Genomic DNA, 17,761 nt, shown 5'->3' on the forward strand with positions numbered 1-17,761 from the left:
CTCCTTCTCAAAGAGGATTATCCTTTGTGCCTAGAAGCATCCAACTGTTGAATAAGTTAAGTGCAGACAGAGTTAATGTAATAACTTTAATATAGGCCTACTGAATGTATACAGGATTTTTAATTTAATTTAATTATTTGTATTCTACCATGACTTTTTATTTTTATTTGAATACTTTGTTTTTGAGTCTTGTCCTTGTATAATGTCGTAATTGTCTGTATGTTGAAGTGTTCCCAAAACGCAAAACAAATTCCCCGTGGGGCAATAAATGTATATTCATTCATATTCAACAAATTAATATGGCATTCATTTTTCAAGATGGCTGCCACTGTTACCATGCATTTAGTGTAAAAATTTAGTGTATAAAACTGGATGACATTCGGTTGAAATATTTTCTGAGGGCCACCGTTTTGGAAAAAGGTCATGTCCAGATAAAAAAATTAACATGGCAGCCATTTTTAACGATGGCCACAATTACTACTATAGGCTATGCTGAATGTAAAAAGGTACTTATGTAGGCCTACTTAATGTAATGTAAATAATGTTAAATTAATTAAAATAATTAATTAAATAAATTATGGAATTTGGTAGAAAATACTCTCAGGAGGTGTTTTGGAAAAAGGCAAGGTCACTCAAAATGTGGATTCATAGAGGTAGAACGATGTAGGCCTAGAGGTGACACGTCAATACCCTACAGCACTGGGAAATGGCACATGTTGCATCCAATCTTGTGTAGTGTAGGCACCTTCACTCAATGCAAGTCAATGGAGAACATGCCCACCTCTGTCAAATGTCTGTGTCTATCTCTGTCAGTGTAAATATCAATTGAAGTCATATGAGTCGATAAAATACATTTAAAAATCAAATATATTAATTATGTAGATATTTATCAACATACTTCCACTATTTTCCTTGTATATTGTGTTGATGGACATTTCTACAGTATTAAGCCATTTTTTGACAGAGATGAGACTCCCTCTCCATTCATTTCCATTTTGTACCTCCAAAACAAATCTGCCATGGACTGCTGTGAAAAGGGGGGCAGGGTCACCTCTAGTCTAATGTTCCTCTGTGGGTGGATTCCAATATGCTGACTACCGTTCTTCCTTGCTTACTTGCCTGCTTTTGACCTCATGATGATGTCACTGACGACAGAAAATTAATACAATATCTTGCAAAAGCACAATTCTAATGTCATTTTCTCATTTGCGATTGAGATGTTGAATGAAAAACAGTCCCCCCAAAGTTGTTGTGGCTAGGCTGACAGCTGTGAATTTCTCCACAGAGGCTGCAAGGAGGCTGGGCGAGGCCACAAGTGCACATTGAAATGCACTAATTTTTCAGGTATATGCAGGTATATGCCCCCTTAAAAACCTGTTGGCCCCTGTCCAACCCCCTGCTAATTTTAGTCTAGAATTGCCACTGCCCGTATAACCATATTGGTCTAAAACTTCCATCCACGGGGTCCCTTTGTCTTTGTTGACAACTATGCCGTATTCTTGATGGTTAACCTGCAACCCCAACTTTAACTGTCAAAACCTGCCGGTGGGTTTGAGATTCCGTAGAATTCAATTGTTGTAGAATTCTACTGAGGATTAACTCAGATTGCTAGAAACTGACTGACTCAAAAAGAGAAACATTTAGGATTTATAAATTGCAAGCAACAAAATATCCAGGTCTGAATGAGGAACTGGATTTCAGTGTATTTCTTTGATTGACCCTTGTATGTTCTGTCTGTACTTCTATTTGCAGAGGATTCAAGCTCTGTAGACCTTCCTTGTTTATCTTACTTTACTAAATATAATTAAGACAATGCATCATATTATGATGTTGCAAGTGCTGGTAGGTTCTGTCATTTGATTGTTGTTTCTGAGAAATTGACACATTATTTACTGCTGTCTTAGTAAGAGAAGGACACCTGCTGGACGCTTCATGTAATGACAGCTTGCCATCTGATCTGCACAGTGTGTCAGTTTCTGATTTCTCACTTTTTACAGTGGCGGCCATCTTGAAAAATGAATGCCATATTAATTTGTTAAGTGTTCACTGCCCCCCAACAAAAACACATCCTTTTCCCTGCACCACCACTATTGCCTTTTTCCCCACGGAAACCACAAATCCAGCATTTTTTCCCCGCTTTTAATTTGACATTTTGTCAACGGAGTTGTCGTCGTCTGAGTCTGAGCCTGACTCTGACTATGGGTTGGATCGCTGTACATTTTAGGACATTGGTTGTCGGCGAGATTGCGAAACGCATGGTGATGTTGCGCCCGCCCAATTTAAGTCCCATGGTGACTGCTGTCTACATTGTACTCGAAGGCAGAGCAAGAGAGGAGAGAGAGTAGGAATGTGTACCACGAAGAAAGTGTTGATGTTATTATTGCCGACATTTTTTGGGTTGAGAATGACTTCTGAGTATAGGAGCATGCAGCATGATGCATGATGCAAGCCGTCGTGCTAATCCTCGTCTTCAGTCAAATGCCGTGCTGGCCTCGCATGAAAAGTTATAGTAGGGTGGGTCAGTGTTATAATTCAGGGAAATTTTTCAAATTGGTGTAAAAACATGACATTTGGCACAGATAGACTCTAAGGGTCCCTTTTTGAGGAAAACAACTTTGGCCACCAACAAGTTAAAAATGGTGGCTATTTTTCAAGATGGCTGCCATTATAGTAGCCTAAATATTAAATATTGTAAATATTATAGTGAAAATCACTCAGTTTGTCATAAAGCTTGAAATTTGGCAGAAATACTCTCTGGGTAATAAATAGGTCCTGGCCACTCAAAAATTCAATATGGCTGCCATTTCTCAACATGGCCGCCTTTGCTGCTGAAGGTATATGGTGGCTGGTTAAAGTGTATGGTGTAAAATGGTATAAAAAGCAAATACTTTGGGATGAAAGCCTAACATTTGGCAGAAATACTCTCTAAAGGCAACTGTTTGGAAATAAAGGCCATTGCCACTCAAACATTCTATATTGCTGCCATTTTTTAAGATGGCCACAATTGCTGATATATGGCTTATGCAAAAATGTTTAACTTTGGTGTAAAAGTCTGAAATTTGGCAGAAACACTCTCAGAGGACCACTGTTTTGGAAAAAAAAACATGATTCTCACAGCACAGCCACCCTTATCCAAGTGAGCGTGTACCCTGTGAAGAAGATACAGGATAGCATTCTCCACTCCCACGTTCTCTTGGTAGGTGAACTGCAGATGATCCAGTACCTGGGGGTTGAGAAAGTTGAGCAGCAGCACTCGTTCAACAGTATTCATTAGGTGTGAGGTGAGGGCAACCGGTCTGTAATCATTAAGTTCTTTGGGGTGGGGTTTTTTTTTAACAGGTACCAGACATGAAGTTGTCCACAAGATAGGGACCTTGCCTTCTTGTAGACTCCTATTTAAAAGGTGATGAAGAGGCTCAGCTAATTCCTCAGCACATGTCTTTAGCAGTCTTGCACAGATGCCATCAGGACCGGCCGCCTTGGACTTAAGTCTTTTCAGTGCCCCTCTAACTTGAACAGTGGTGATATCTGGCTGTGGGTGTGTTGGGTTGGGGTTAGAGGGAGGGGTGGGTGGTGGAGAAGTGAGTAACAGGGAAGGGGGATAGAGGTAGTGGGGATTTGTGAGCCTGCTGTGTCCATTGGTGGATATACTGCTGCAGTGTTGATGATGGTTGGAGTGGTGACCATAGGCAGAGTAGGAGGGTGTGGGGATGAAGTGTCCCTGTTCGTGAAGCAGGGTGAAGGAGTAACGGGAGTGAGGGGTTGTGAAAAAGAGCAGGTGAAATCCCTAAGCACACATCTGTGAAAGTATACGTAACCAGATGTTTAGAAATCAATCTTCTGCAAGCCACTGGCAAGGTGATACAAATACAGTATGAGGTTAAAAAAAAGAAATGAACTATTTCTATAGTATGCACCGAATAGACCATTCTAAATAAGCAATGTTCATGCTAAAATGCATGGAATAAGTATGTGTGCCTTGCTTGTGAAGACAATGAGTAATGAGTAACGCAAAACACTTAATATTATAGACCATATAAGAATTGTCTTTTGGGCAAGGGTAGTTAAGGCCGGGTGCCCCGAGGGGGGGAAAGGTGTGACAAATTATGAGGGCCCGACAACTCTGACAGGGCCCCTGGAAGGATGCTGATAACATAACTTGTCATTTCGGGGCCAAAAATTTGAATTTTTCATGGGGCCCAACATTTTTAGCGCCACTTTTGCCTACAATATGTTGTCCATGAGCTGTCTGCTTTTGTTACCAATTGAGGTACTCCATGATTAGTATTAGGCGAGGGCTTGTTTCCAAATTCAGGAAAATACAATTTATCTCTGCCTACAGTACATATTTGGAAACCATTTCCTACATTCATTTGAACTAAATACAGTAGCCTGTACTGTTTTGAGTAATCTCTAATGCAGGGGTGGGTAATTAATTTGGCATGGAGAATACTGACCAAAGGGCCAGATGTGGCAGGTAACTTGCCCGTGCAATAATAAGAAATAAGTGTACAATGACATGCAGTAACTTGTCAGCTTTGACATTCCTGCACATTACAACTAATTATAAATGATAATGTATTTAGATGTAGCCCATGCACTTGGTTTATTGCAAGACCCTTGCTTTAGGTAGCCATTTTAAGACTTTTGAGTGACTGTATGAATTTGGATTTTGAATTGGATGGTCTTTCATGTCAAGGGCCACATGAAATGGCTCAGCAGGCTGCATGTGGCCCCCGGGCCTGAGTTTGCCAACCTCTGCTGTAATGTGATTGTGATGAAAAAATAAATGATCCCACCCTCCACACAGTTTCTTATTCCCCCGGCCCATGGTCGTCCCCCCCCACACCCACACACACACTCCCCCACCCTCATAGCCGCTTCACCAACCCCCCCCTCCCCCCCATTACCCCACTGTTAAATCCATACCCCACTCAATAAATTGCCAGTTCCATAGGCCTATTTAGGCCTACAGTTTTTTGGCGAAAGTTTTTTGGACGTTTTGTTACTGTCAACTGAGTTTTCGTCGCCTGACTCTATAGACCTTCCTTGTTTATCTTACTTTACTAGGATGTATAATCAAGACAATATATCATGATGTTATAGTGTTGCAAGTGCTGGTAGGTTCTGACAATTTGATTTGTGTCTCTGAGAAATTGACACATTTTTTTACTGCTGTCTTAGTAGGAAAAGGACACCTGCTGGACGTTTTATGCAATGACAGCTTGTGCATTCACAATGTGCTGCACTCACAATGTGCAAGTTCCTGATTGTTTTTTTTTTTGTTTTTTTTTAAATTATTATTATTCTTTTGTTTCACCATTACCTCAGTTTGACTCCCTGAAGAAGGCCTAACATGTCTAACAATGTAATGTTAATGTCTACCATGACAAAGCCATCACAATAAAGGCTTTTTAAGTGCCTTGGATTTTCTTCAGTTTCGCATCTTCAGTTTTTTTCCTATCTAAAGAGCACCTCAAACAAACTTTTTCAGACTACAGGAAGTGCTCCTGAGCTAACTTTTTTGAATGCTCAGGTCGCTGCTTTGCCCTCCTCACAGCGCAAATATTTTTAAACTGGAAAACCTCAAACTGAATAATATTTTTGGCCAATAAATTATACAACGAGATAAAAAATCCTGCAAAATTTCAGGATGTTATATATGGCTGCTAAGGATTTTTGTACTACTAACCATTTAGCAATGGTGGCCATCTTGAAAATTGCCCGCATATTTTAATTTGTGTGCCAGCCAGTGGCCATCAGAGAGCACCCCCACTCCTAAATGTCAAGGTTTTATTTCAAAGTAAATGGCTTTTACACTTTTCATTCATCAACACTGGCAGCCATCTTTAAAAATGACCACAATTTCTGACTGTTTAATTCCAAAAGGCCCTTAGATAGCCTATTTCTGCTAAATGTCATTAGACTAAACCATTTTTACATTCAGCATTTAGTAGGCCTAGCAATTGTGGTCTTCTTCAAAAATGGGAGCCACGTATTTTTTATTTTTTAAAAAAATGTCATGACATGACCTTTTTTTCCAAAACAGTGGCCCTCAGAAAGTATTTAGACCGAATGTTATGCAGTTTTATACCAGAGTAAACTATTTTTACACTAACTGCATAGTAACAATGAAGGCCATCTTGAAAAATGAATGCCATTTTAATTTGTGAAGTGAACCCCCCACCCCCGAAAAAAACAAACAAACAAAACAAAAACAGCAAAACAAAAAAGAAAAAGGCAGATCCTTTCCCCTGCGCTATTGCCTGTTTCCCCACCCATGCATTTCCGCTCAGCTTTTAATTTGACATTTTGGCAACAGAGTTGTCGTTGCCTGACTCTGAGTCTGAGTCTGACTCTCACTCTGAGTTGGATCGCTGTACATTTTAGGACATTGGTCGTCGGCGTCGGCAAGAACTCTCAATCTCACTCTCATCAGTAGTGAAGGGGTGTGGCCAATTTACTGTTTGACACCGTCACTGAGGTATTGCGGTCGGGTAGACGGTATATCTAGTGGTGAGTCAACTTCATGTCAAATGAGAACAGAGTTGAAGTTAGTCAATCTTCGTTGAGTCAGAAAAACACTTTAAGGCCGGTTGAGAACACAATGTGGCTGAACACTTTGGGGCCGGCTGAGAATATAATGCAGGTGCTGTATTACATTACGCGGCCGCGGCCCACCGGGACAAGTCCCCGATCTCCCGATGGCCACTCCGCGCCTGCTGACATGCGACTCTGAGTCTGACTCTGACATGCGACTCTGACTCTGACTCTGACTCTGACATGCGACTCTGACTCTGACTCTGACATGCGACTCTAACTCTGACACTGACATGCGACTCTGAGTCTGACTCTGACATGCGACTCTGACTCTGACTCTGACATGCGACTCTAACTCTGACACTGACATGCGACTCTGAGTCTGACTCTGACATGCGACTCTGAGTCTGATTCTGACATGCGACTCTGAGTCTGACTCTGACATGCAACTCCGACTCTGACTCTGACATGCGACTCTGAGTCTGACTCTGACATGCGACTCTGAGTCTGACTCTGACATGCGACTCTGACATGCGACTCTGACTCTGACTCTGACATGCGACTCTGACTCTGACTCTGACTCTGACATGTGACTCTGAGTCTGACTCTGACATGCGACTCTGAGTCTGACTCTGACATGCGACTCTGAGTCTGATTCTGACATGCGACTCTGAGTCTGACTCTGACATGCAACTCCGACTCCGACTCCAACTCCGACTCTGACATGCGACTCTGACATGCGACTCTGACATGCGACTCTAACATGCGACTCTGAGTCTGACTCTGACATGCAACTCTGACTCCGACTCCAACTCCGACTCTGACACTGACATGCGACTCTGAGTCTGACTCTGACATGCGACTCCGACTCTGACACTGACATGTGACTCTGAGTCTGACTCTGACATGCGACTCTGAGTCTGATTCTGACATGCGACTCTGAGTCTGACTCTGACATGCGACTCCGACTCCGACTCCAACTCCGACTCTGACTCTGACACTGACATGCGACTCTGACTCTGACATGCGACTCTGAGTCTGACTCTGACATGCGACTCTGAGTCTGACTCTGACATGCGACTCTGACTCTGACTCTGACATGCGACTCTGAGTCTGACTCTGACTCTGACTCTGACATGCGACTCTAACTCTGACACTGACATGCGACTCTGAGTCTGACTCTGACATGCGACTCTGAGTCTGATTCTGACATGCGACTCTGAGTCTGACTCTGACATGCGACTCCGACTCCGACTCCAACTCCGACTCTGACACTGACATGCGACTCTGACTCTGACATGCGACTCTGAGTCTGACTCTGACATGCGACTCTGAGTCTGACTCTGACATGCGACTCTGACTCTGACATGCGACTCTGAGTCTGACTCTGACTCTGACTCTGACATGCGACTCTAACTCTGACACTGACATGCGACTCTGAGTCTGACTCTGACATGCGACTCTGAGTCTGATTCTGACATGCGACTCTGAGTCTGACTCTGACATGCAACTCCGACTCCGACTCCAACTCCGACTCTGACACTGACATGCGACTCTGACTCTGACTCTGACATGCGACTCTGAGTCTGACTCTGACATGCGACTCTGAGTCTGACTCTGACATGCGACTCTGACTCTGACATGCGACTCTGACATGCGACACTGACATGCGACTCTGAGTCTGACTCTGACATGCGACTCTGACTCTGACATGCGACTCTGAGTCTGACATGCAACTCTTAACATGCGACTCTGAATCTGACTCTGACATGCGACTCTGACTCTGACATGCGACTCTGAGTCTGACTGTGATATGCGACTCTGAGTCTGAATCTGACATGCAACTCTGACTCTGACATGCAACTCTGACTCTGACACTGACACTAACATGCGACTCTGACTCTGACTCTGACATGCGACTCTGAGTCTGACTCTGACATGCGACTCTTAACATGTGACTCTCTGTATGAATCCGACATGTGACTCTGACTCTGACACTGACATGTGACTCTGACTCTGACATGCGACTCTGAGTCTGACTCTAACATGCTACTCTGAGTCTGACTCTGACACTGACATGCGACTCTGACATGCGACTCTGAGTCTGACTCTGACATGCGACTCTTAACATGCGACTCTGAGTCTGACTCTGACATGCGACTCTTAACATGCGACTCTGAGTCTGACTCTGACATGCAACTCCGACACTGACATGCGACTCTGACTCTAACTCGCGACTCTGAGTCTGACTCTGACATGCGACTCTTAACATGCGACTCTGAGTCTGACTCTGACATGCGACTCTGACACTGACATGCGACTCTGACTCTGACATGCGACTCTTAACATGCGACTCTGAGTCTGACTCTGAGTACGAGGATGTCCTAAAATGGACACCGTAGTCCTGCTGCTGAAACATGGAAGCAGTCAGGATGAATGGACAGCGCATGTAGCTCTCCAATACGCTTCGTTGAGGTGATGGCGATAAGAAAAATCGCCTTCTGAGACAGCCATTTTAGGTCGATACTCCCAACGGGCTCGAATGGGGGCTTCGCCAGAGCACTGAGGACAATGTGGAGCTGCCATGGCGGCACAGATTGAAGCCTCCTTGGGCGCAGTCTTTGAGCTCCTCTCATGAAGTGGATAGACAGAGGATTAGCTCCGAGCGTTTGCCATCTACTCGCTCATGGCAGGCGGATATTGCAGAGAGAAAAACCTTTAGCTTGAAGGGGACTTGCCTTCACCAAGTTTCTTTTGCAAGAATTCCAGGACTGAAGCTAGAGGGCAGGACCGGGGGCACTCATGCCACTGTTCGCACCATGCTTTGAAGGCTGCCCATCTTTAAGAGTACAAGGCTCTTGTCGATGGGGCCCTAGCACATTGCAAGGTTCTTGTAACTGAGAATAACAACCTCCGAGCGAGGAGGGTGTCCCTTCTAACGGCCAGACCCACAGATTTAGGGTGGCTGGTGTCAGGTGCCACAACTCTCCCCTTGCGCAATGGGAGTTGCCATGGGATGCTCAAGAGGAGGGTCTGAATCTCTGCAAACCATGGCACCTGGGGGCGAAATGGAGCCATTAAGACAACTCTCAGGTTCTCCTTCCTGGTCTTCTCCAGGAATCATGGAGAGAGGGGGGAAGATCGTCCACCCCCAGTGGTGCGTCGTCTTGGTTTAAGGAAAACCAGAGTGGACAGTGGGCCGACTCCCTTGAGGCGAAAAGAAACACCGTGTGCCTTCCCAAAATGAACCCAGATCAGATGCACTGTTTCCGGGTGCAATCGCCATTCACTTGGGTGTGGCTTACCCCTTGACAGCAGGTATGCTGCTGTGTTCAGAGTGCCCAGCAGGTGCACTGCTCTGATCGAGTGGAGTCGAGTGCCCGCTTAGAGGAGGAGTTCCCGGGCCATGTTGCGTAACGCCTGGGACCTCAGGCCTCCCTGGCGGTCACATATGCTATGGCCGACATGTTGTCTGTTCGAATTAAGACACTCTTGTTCTGGAGTACTGGCAAAAACTGCCGGAGGGCAAGATATATCGGTCTCAACTCGAGAATATTTATATGGGCAGTTTTCCAAGGTGGGCGCCACACTCCTCTGGCTCCTACACCATTCAAGACTGCCCTCCAGCCTGACAGCGATGCGTCTGTGGTCAGAACTTTGCGCTGGTCGATTCTGCCTAGCCGTACACTTCTGGGGTATGGCCCACTATTGGAGGGCTCATAGGCACACAGGTGGCAGAGGGACAGATTTTCCCCTGTCCAGTACTGGGTGTACTTGGGCAGGTACCACTTTGCACTGGACCCATATCTAGAAGGCCAAGGCGTACCACCTAGGATGCAGCAGCCATGAGGCCCAGCAACCTCTGACACTGGTGAGCATGCACATTCCTCCGTCCCATGAACTGTGACCGGCATTGTTTCAGGGCAATAACCCTCTGATCCGAGAGACATGCCACCATCGTCAGAGTCCAGTTTCACTCCAAGGAAGGTGATTTGTTGTGAGGGAGGCAGTTGGCTCTTGTCTGAATTGAGAGACAGGCCCAACATTTGCAAGTATTCCATTACCATTGCTGTGTCCTGCCCTGCCTGCTGACTCTACTGGGATTTTTTTTTTTTTTTTTTAACCAGTCGTAATTGAGATAGATAATTGACTCTGACGCCCCTCTGACACAGCGGGCTCAAGGCTGTGTCCATGTATTTTGTGAATGGGACAGGCCGAAGGGAAGGACGTTGAACTCGAAAGTTCTGTCCTCCAACACAATCGGAGAAACTGGCGATGAGCAGGGTGGACTGCAATGTGGAAATAGGCACCTCTGAGGCCTATACTCGTGAACCAATCCCCGCACTGAATCGATTGACAGATTTGGGTCAGTGACAGCATTTGAAATGCAACGGGCGTAAATACTGGTTTAGTGGCCTTAGGTCCAGTATTGCACGGAATCCACCATCTAGTTTCGGAACTAGGAAGTAGCTCAAATAAAAGCCACTCCGCCATTCGTTGCGACTTAACTCCCTTATTGCTCCTTTCCCTAACAGAGTATTTATCTCCTCTGTAAGGCCAGCTGCCGCTCTGGGTCTGGCTGATGAGAAACAAGAACACCCTTGAACATGGGTGGGCGGCGCCTGAACTGTAGCTGGTAACCAAACCTTACCGTTGAAGCAACCCAAGAACTGGGAGAACACATTTCCCACACCTCCAATTGAATGTGGGAGAAAACGTGCGGCAGGGCCACTTGAATGTCTGGAAGGCTGCGGGGCGGCAGAACTGGTCTGTGGCCATCACGCTGCCGAGGCCTATAAGGCCTAGCAGGGTTTCCAGGCCGGCGGCTTGCAAAGTAGCTGGGTCTCTTAGCGTCCAAAAAGGGCCTAATTGTTACGCGCTGGATAGAAGCACCAAAATCGGTGTAGACCTTCTTTAGGGTGTGCTCCATCATTTCAGAAGGGGTGCCCCAAATTTCAATGTCATTAAGGTCATTTTTATGGGGTAAATCCAAGATGGCTGCCCAAAACCAGCCAATAGTAGTAAAATGCTGTACTGCCTGGACATAATGGTGTTATGGGCCAATCCACCTATTTGTGTGTGATGTATACAAACTGAACTTTGAAAATATGTGCAAAACTTACCATAAAAACAATGTTATATGTGTCTTATTTAGATTCAAAAACAGGAAAATCATAAAAACCATGGTCAGAATGAGATCACTCTACAATTGAGAGCTCATTTCTGGGCATTTAGCTATTGAACCAACATTCATTAAGAGTTTTAAAAAATTGCAGTGGGTCATATCTATAACATCCAAAAAGAAAATTGTGGTTAGAAAATTTAGGGGAGAAGAGATAAACCCTTGAACTGGGCCACACATAACTGTCCCAATGTTAGCATGCTAGCATTAGCAGGTTCAGACACTCAGTCTGCTCTTCAGATAAAGATGGCAAACAATAATTTTAATCCCACTGACACATGCACACACACACACGAACTACTTCTACTTCCGGCCCCCTCAATGATTTAAGCCTAGGAGTCCAACTGAAATATATTCATATCAATCAAGTCAATAATACATGTACATATCAAGTGTCAGTGACAGCTGTCAAATGACAAATGTATGCTGATTAATGTTCAGATATGTATATCGCAGTCCTAAGTGTACAATGGAGTGATAAGGGCATTTATGCTTAGGAAATTATGAATAATCAATATGCAATACACCATACATACAGTATATTGACAGATACTTTGTTTTAAAAGATCAAAATGGTAACATGTCTGTTTTTCCATCTACTTTTGGCTTTAATCTAGATGACATGTTGGCTACCTAACCACTTAATTTATTGTTTGCTCGTTATTTTTTTATTTGTGGGTGTGGTCCTTTGTTTAAAACATGTCTGCCTGCCTTCCCTCTCTCACATAGGCTACTAAAATAGTCTTTCAAAAACTTAAAACAACAGCATGTGGAAATCCTATTGGCTTTGGAGGGCTAACGTCTATAAGACTATAGTACTCTACTGTATTGCACTGTACTGTACTCTACTATACTGTACTGTACCATACTGTACTGTACTGTAATGTGATTTATTATATGGTTGTGACGTCATCTGCCGAATGCTCTATTCATTTCAACGGGTCTCCCCAACGTTCGGACGTCTGTTATTTTTCGATAACGGACGGGTTGGTCTATAACAGACCGCTGTCAATGGCAACAAGACTTTTCACTGCTAAAGCGACTTTTCAACAAGACTCTAATCAGCTGCTGTGATAGACAGCACCCGTTGTCCTGGCTACCGCTGTCAATGGCAACAAGACGTTCACTGCTAAAGCCACTGGCTTGTATACAAGTCAGTGGCTAAAGCGAATGTTTCATATCACTCCGCAGGGGGTCCGGTCTTTTGTCACTCTAATCAGCTGCTTTGATAGACAACACCTGTTGTCCTGGCTACCTAGCTGTTGCCTAGCGGTGTTCCACAACGGCACTGTTTTGTTTTGCGCAGCAACAATCTTAACATGAAATAGGTCTAAAGAAATGTCCCCGCCATGTGTGAATCATTTAAGTATATCCATATAATAAGCGGGTTAACTTTCGGCGAGTCGGTCGCTTTGTGGAATAGCAGCACTTCAGAGAGAACAAGACCCCTCCGCTCCGCGTCGGGGTCTAAAGATTCTCTCTGTCGTGCTGCTATTCAACGGTAGCGACCTTCTCGCCGAACGTTAACCCTTACATACCGTACTGTACTCTACTGCACCGTGCAGTATGCTACTGTACTGTACTGTACTGTACTGTACTGTACTAGACTGCACCGTACTGTATGCTACTGTACTGTACTTAACTAGACTCCACCGTACTTTATGCTACTGTACTGTACTGTACTTTACTTTACTGTACTGCACCGTACTGTATGCTACTGTACTGTACTGCACCGTACTGTATGCTACTGTACTGTACTGTACTGTACTATACTGCACCGTACTGTATGCTACTGTACTGTACTGCACCTTACTGTATGCTACTGTACTGTACTGTACTGTACTATACTGCACCGTACTGTATGCTACTGTACTGTACTGCACCGTACTGTATGCTACTGTACTGTACTGTACTGTACTATACTCTACTGTACTTTATTATACTGCACCATTCTGTATGCTACTGTACTGTACTGCACTCCACTGCACTGCACTGTACTGTACAGTACAACTATAGAACTGAAACATGTAGAGCGGTGGTGCTCAAACTGTGGTACGCGTACCACTGGTGGTACTTGAGACATCTCTGGTGGTACTTGGAATGCCATTATGAACCTCTCCTGTACTGACTGGCAAAAGTGAATATGGAAGGCCTTTACTGCGATATTCTAATGTTGGTTGTCAAGGTGGTACTCGGAGAGCTCAATATTTTCTCAGGGGGTACTTCACACAAAAGGTTTGAGAACCACTGATGTAGAGCATTCTGAGGATATGTACACTATTATGCAAAAAGGTGTAGTGGGAATGAGTTATGTTACTGTTACCACTCAAAATCTTGAAGGTTAAAAAAAGTCTTGTGGCATTTTGTTTGGGGGGGGCGGGGTATGATCGACTATTCTTCCGCCCAGACTATTTATGTGCCTTGCACATCAAGAAAATGAGTCCAGGTAATGATTTACTTTCATAGTACACTGTATATACCATATGAGAAGTGTTGTTCTATATAGATACCTATGGGTAAGGGTGGCAAAAGACCTACAGTACATGTTGCCCATCAGCTGTCAGTTTTGATAGCAGTTTAAGTACTCAATGATTACTGAGCTAACTAATACAACTTTTGACACAAGTACTAGGTGAGGACTTGTCTGCAAATAAACATTTTTTTAATCTCTGTCTTCTTACTCAACATACACTAAGAAATCATTCCCATTTAATTTGAACTGAAGCCATACTGTGGCCTACATGTAGGCCTATATTGAGTAATCTGTAATGCCATTCTAAAGATGACTGAAATGCTCTCACAATATGCACTTGTAAAAATACAGAATTAGGTGATCTTATGGGGTTCTTCATACATATGGAAAGGTCCTGTCCTTTACCCTCTCTCATACAAATAAAATATGTATATCTGTTATGGAAATTAGAGGATGGAGAACCTGCTACCTAGGGCATCTTGCACTGACACTATCCCATTCAAATCGAGCATTAGCAGCAGTCTATTCTCACCATAGTTTTAGTGTTGGCAATGCTCATTTTAATTCAGACCAAGAATCTTCTCAAATTGTTCACAATGTTACATGCTGTCAAGCACGTAAGCACAGACTCACCCATACTTTCACACTATGTACATTTTGTAGTTTTATCAATCTGGTCTAGCAGGCTACCCTTGCTTCATCTCTTCTGAGGACTATATTAACATTGTCAGCTAAGTATAATGTCATGTAATAACAATGTAATGCGTTACCAACATGACATATTGTATATGACATGGTAGACATTTTTTTTCAAGGGGCACCCCTTCTAGGATGTCTTCAAATCAGTCAAGGAACACGTGTACCGAATTATATGCTTCTATCCAGCGCGTAACGATTTCTCGGCTTAGAGCCCCTACTAAAGGGGGAAACATGCGCCGGTCGTTTTTGCCCATGTCTCTGCATATTGGGGCAGCTCTTTGGGAAGGGCACACCGGGGTTACCTGAATAGCCCTTATCAGGCCGATTCTGCTTGGGTGGAGGGGGCCTTGGCAACAGTTGCTCCCACTCCTTCTTTGACTCCCTAGACTCTTTGGCCCGGCGGAGCATGTCAGCTGCTCCGGGTCCAAAGGCAACGCCAGGGGTAAGAGGTAGCTCCATGAGCCTGCTCCTGTCCTGCTTGGGCAACTTCAACTGAGCTAGCCACAGGTGCCTCTGTGCCATCCACAGTGAAGCAATGGATCTCCCACTAGAGTGTGCTGCACCCTTGGCAAGGTGCAAAAGGATTTCAAAGACCTTTTTAAACTCCTCCACCAGTCCCTGAGCAGGGGCGGCTGAGAGGTCTTCAATAAGCTCCATCTGGTACAACATGAGTAAAGATGTTGTGTTCATAAGGTGTGCCCCAAAGGACGCATTGTAGAATGACTTTTTCGGCCATTTATCAGTGGTGCGACACTGTTTGTTCGGGCATGGAGGGTCCTTCCCCACAAGAGCTGTAGGAGGGAGGACGAGAGCAGCAATAGATTCATCCATCGCGAAATAGTTGCCAAAAACCAACGTTATCCGCTCCGTGGATGTTGGCAAACTGTGCCCACTGTCGCATAGGGGTAGCCGCCTCTGGTTGCTCCCACACAGTCGTCATTTCCTTGACAAAGTCCGGGAGGTCAGGGAGGGTGCTTGGCTTGTTTGCAGCCTCCCTCCCTCTATTAAACCGAGACGGCTGGGCGTCAGGTATTGCAGGTATCTCCACATCGAGACATTTAACAGCTGCTGTGGTGACACCCTTGCAGGCTGCACTGAAGGGGCCACCTGGCGCTCTGTGCCTGATGGCGCAGCCTGGTGCTCGGGCCCTAATGGGGCTGTGGTGTATTATCTCATGTAGCCTTATTCACCTTACTCAGTAGAGTATGTGATGAGAAGGGGAGACCGCTCTCCCTGCCCTTTTAAAAAAAAAATTTTTTTAACTTATATTAAAAAATATAAATATTATTATTAATATTATTATTACTTCATCATTAAGTATCATTATTATTTCAGCCACACCTTGACTTTAGGCATGAACCTGATAGCACTGTTACTGCCTGGTACCAGATATGGTTCCAGCAGAGGTGCAAGAGATGGTGGGCACTAAGTGTCTCACACTCCAGTAGCAGCACTAATCACCCTAGGTACCGACCCTGGTACCAGCGTTGATCACTCACCAGTACCGAGAATGAGATTGTTGGTACCAAGAGTTGCGCAGCACGAGATCAAGTCATGTGGAATCACAGTGAGCTATGAAACACAATGAAAATCCACAAAAATAAAGAGAATGCATTAATGAGAAGGTGAGTCCACACTTTTGGCCTGTACTGTATCTACATTACTGAGCTCATGAAATAGCCTATATATTGTCAGTAGTTTTACACTGGCACTCTTCAACAGTTAAAGCTAGTGTAAACATTGCCACATTAAGAATGATTCATGTGTACAAAGACAGAGGTTTAACATTCTTGTGTCACTTGAAATAGATCAAGAGTAGATAAGAATCTACTAATGATTACAGAAGTCAAAAAAGTCATTCTTTTTGAAAATAGTCTTCTAAATTCTGAGCCACAGTGAAAATGGACCATTCAACTTGTTTTAGTGCTCAGTTCAAAAGTCAGCATCTATGATGGAATGGGGGTGCAGTGCAGTAGTGCATTGGTTAAGTAAGGGATAATTGACGACACGGTGTGCGTATAACAGGAAAAATAATGCACACCCACAGGCGCGGAGTGGCCATCGGGAGATCGGGGACTTGTCCCGGTGGGCCGCGGCCGTGAAATGTAATCTCGGCCGTCTATGTTCTCAACTGGCCCTAAAGATTCATGAGTTAACTTCTTAGGCACTGATTTACCACTTTCCACTTTCTTCTGACAGAACACTGCTGACTCGCCAATATCTATACCGTGTACCAGACGGCAATACCTCAGTGACGGTGTCAAACAGTAAATTGACCACACCCCTGCTCTACTGATAATTTTCATACACCGTAGATCGCGGAAGTTTACTAGATTTTAATATTACAGTTTCGTTTTCAGTATTTCAAGAACCTGTGATATTTAGATTGGTTACCAAAGGATGGAAATATTGATAAGTTATGATTTATTTTCCGATTTCCACATGACTGTTACAGTTTACAGTTTACAGTTTGCCACACAGACATCATATAGGAAGACTAGATACGTCATCGCGTATTTCAAGCACGTCCGCACAGGTCGGCCATATTAGAGCAGCCTAATCTGTCCACAGACCCTCCGTTACACCTGAAGTAAACTGAAGAGTTGAAACGTTGGGATACTTGAAAATGTGTACTGTTGCTTCGCTGAAATATTGACACGTGTTTATAAATGGTAGGGCTCCTTAAAACGTACGTGTAGACTGGGGTAAAACGCCCAGGAGTATAATAGGCCTTCCCACTTAACCTATTTGTCCAAAAAAAGTTGATAGACCTACAGGAAATACACATTTTAACCATTGCTGTGCATTACGTTGACGGCATGGATATATTCATTGCATCAAATTATAGACGACAGAGATGACGTACT

The 17,761-nt window shown here is 44.2% G+C and overlaps 1 protein-coding gene across 1 annotated transcript in view; it reads right to left on the minus strand.

Annotated features, from left to right (window-relative positions):
- The window catches only part of LOC134448817 (uncharacterized), an 82,491-nt gene that overhangs the window by 50,309 nt on the left and 14,421 nt on the right, over positions 1-17,761 (minus strand). Inside the window, exon 3 of the mRNA XM_063198476.1 lies at positions 15,197-15,551. Coding sequence (XP_063054546.1) covers positions 15,197-15,551 — 355 coding nt within the window. The remainder of the gene's footprint in view (positions 1-15,196; positions 15,552-17,761) is intronic.

This window comes from Engraulis encrasicolus, chromosome 5 (genome assembly GCF_034702125.1).
Source record: "Engraulis encrasicolus isolate BLACKSEA-1 chromosome 5, IST_EnEncr_1.0, whole genome shotgun sequence".
Taxonomy (NCBI): Eukaryota; Metazoa; Chordata; class Actinopteri; order Clupeiformes; family Engraulidae; genus Engraulis; species Engraulis encrasicolus.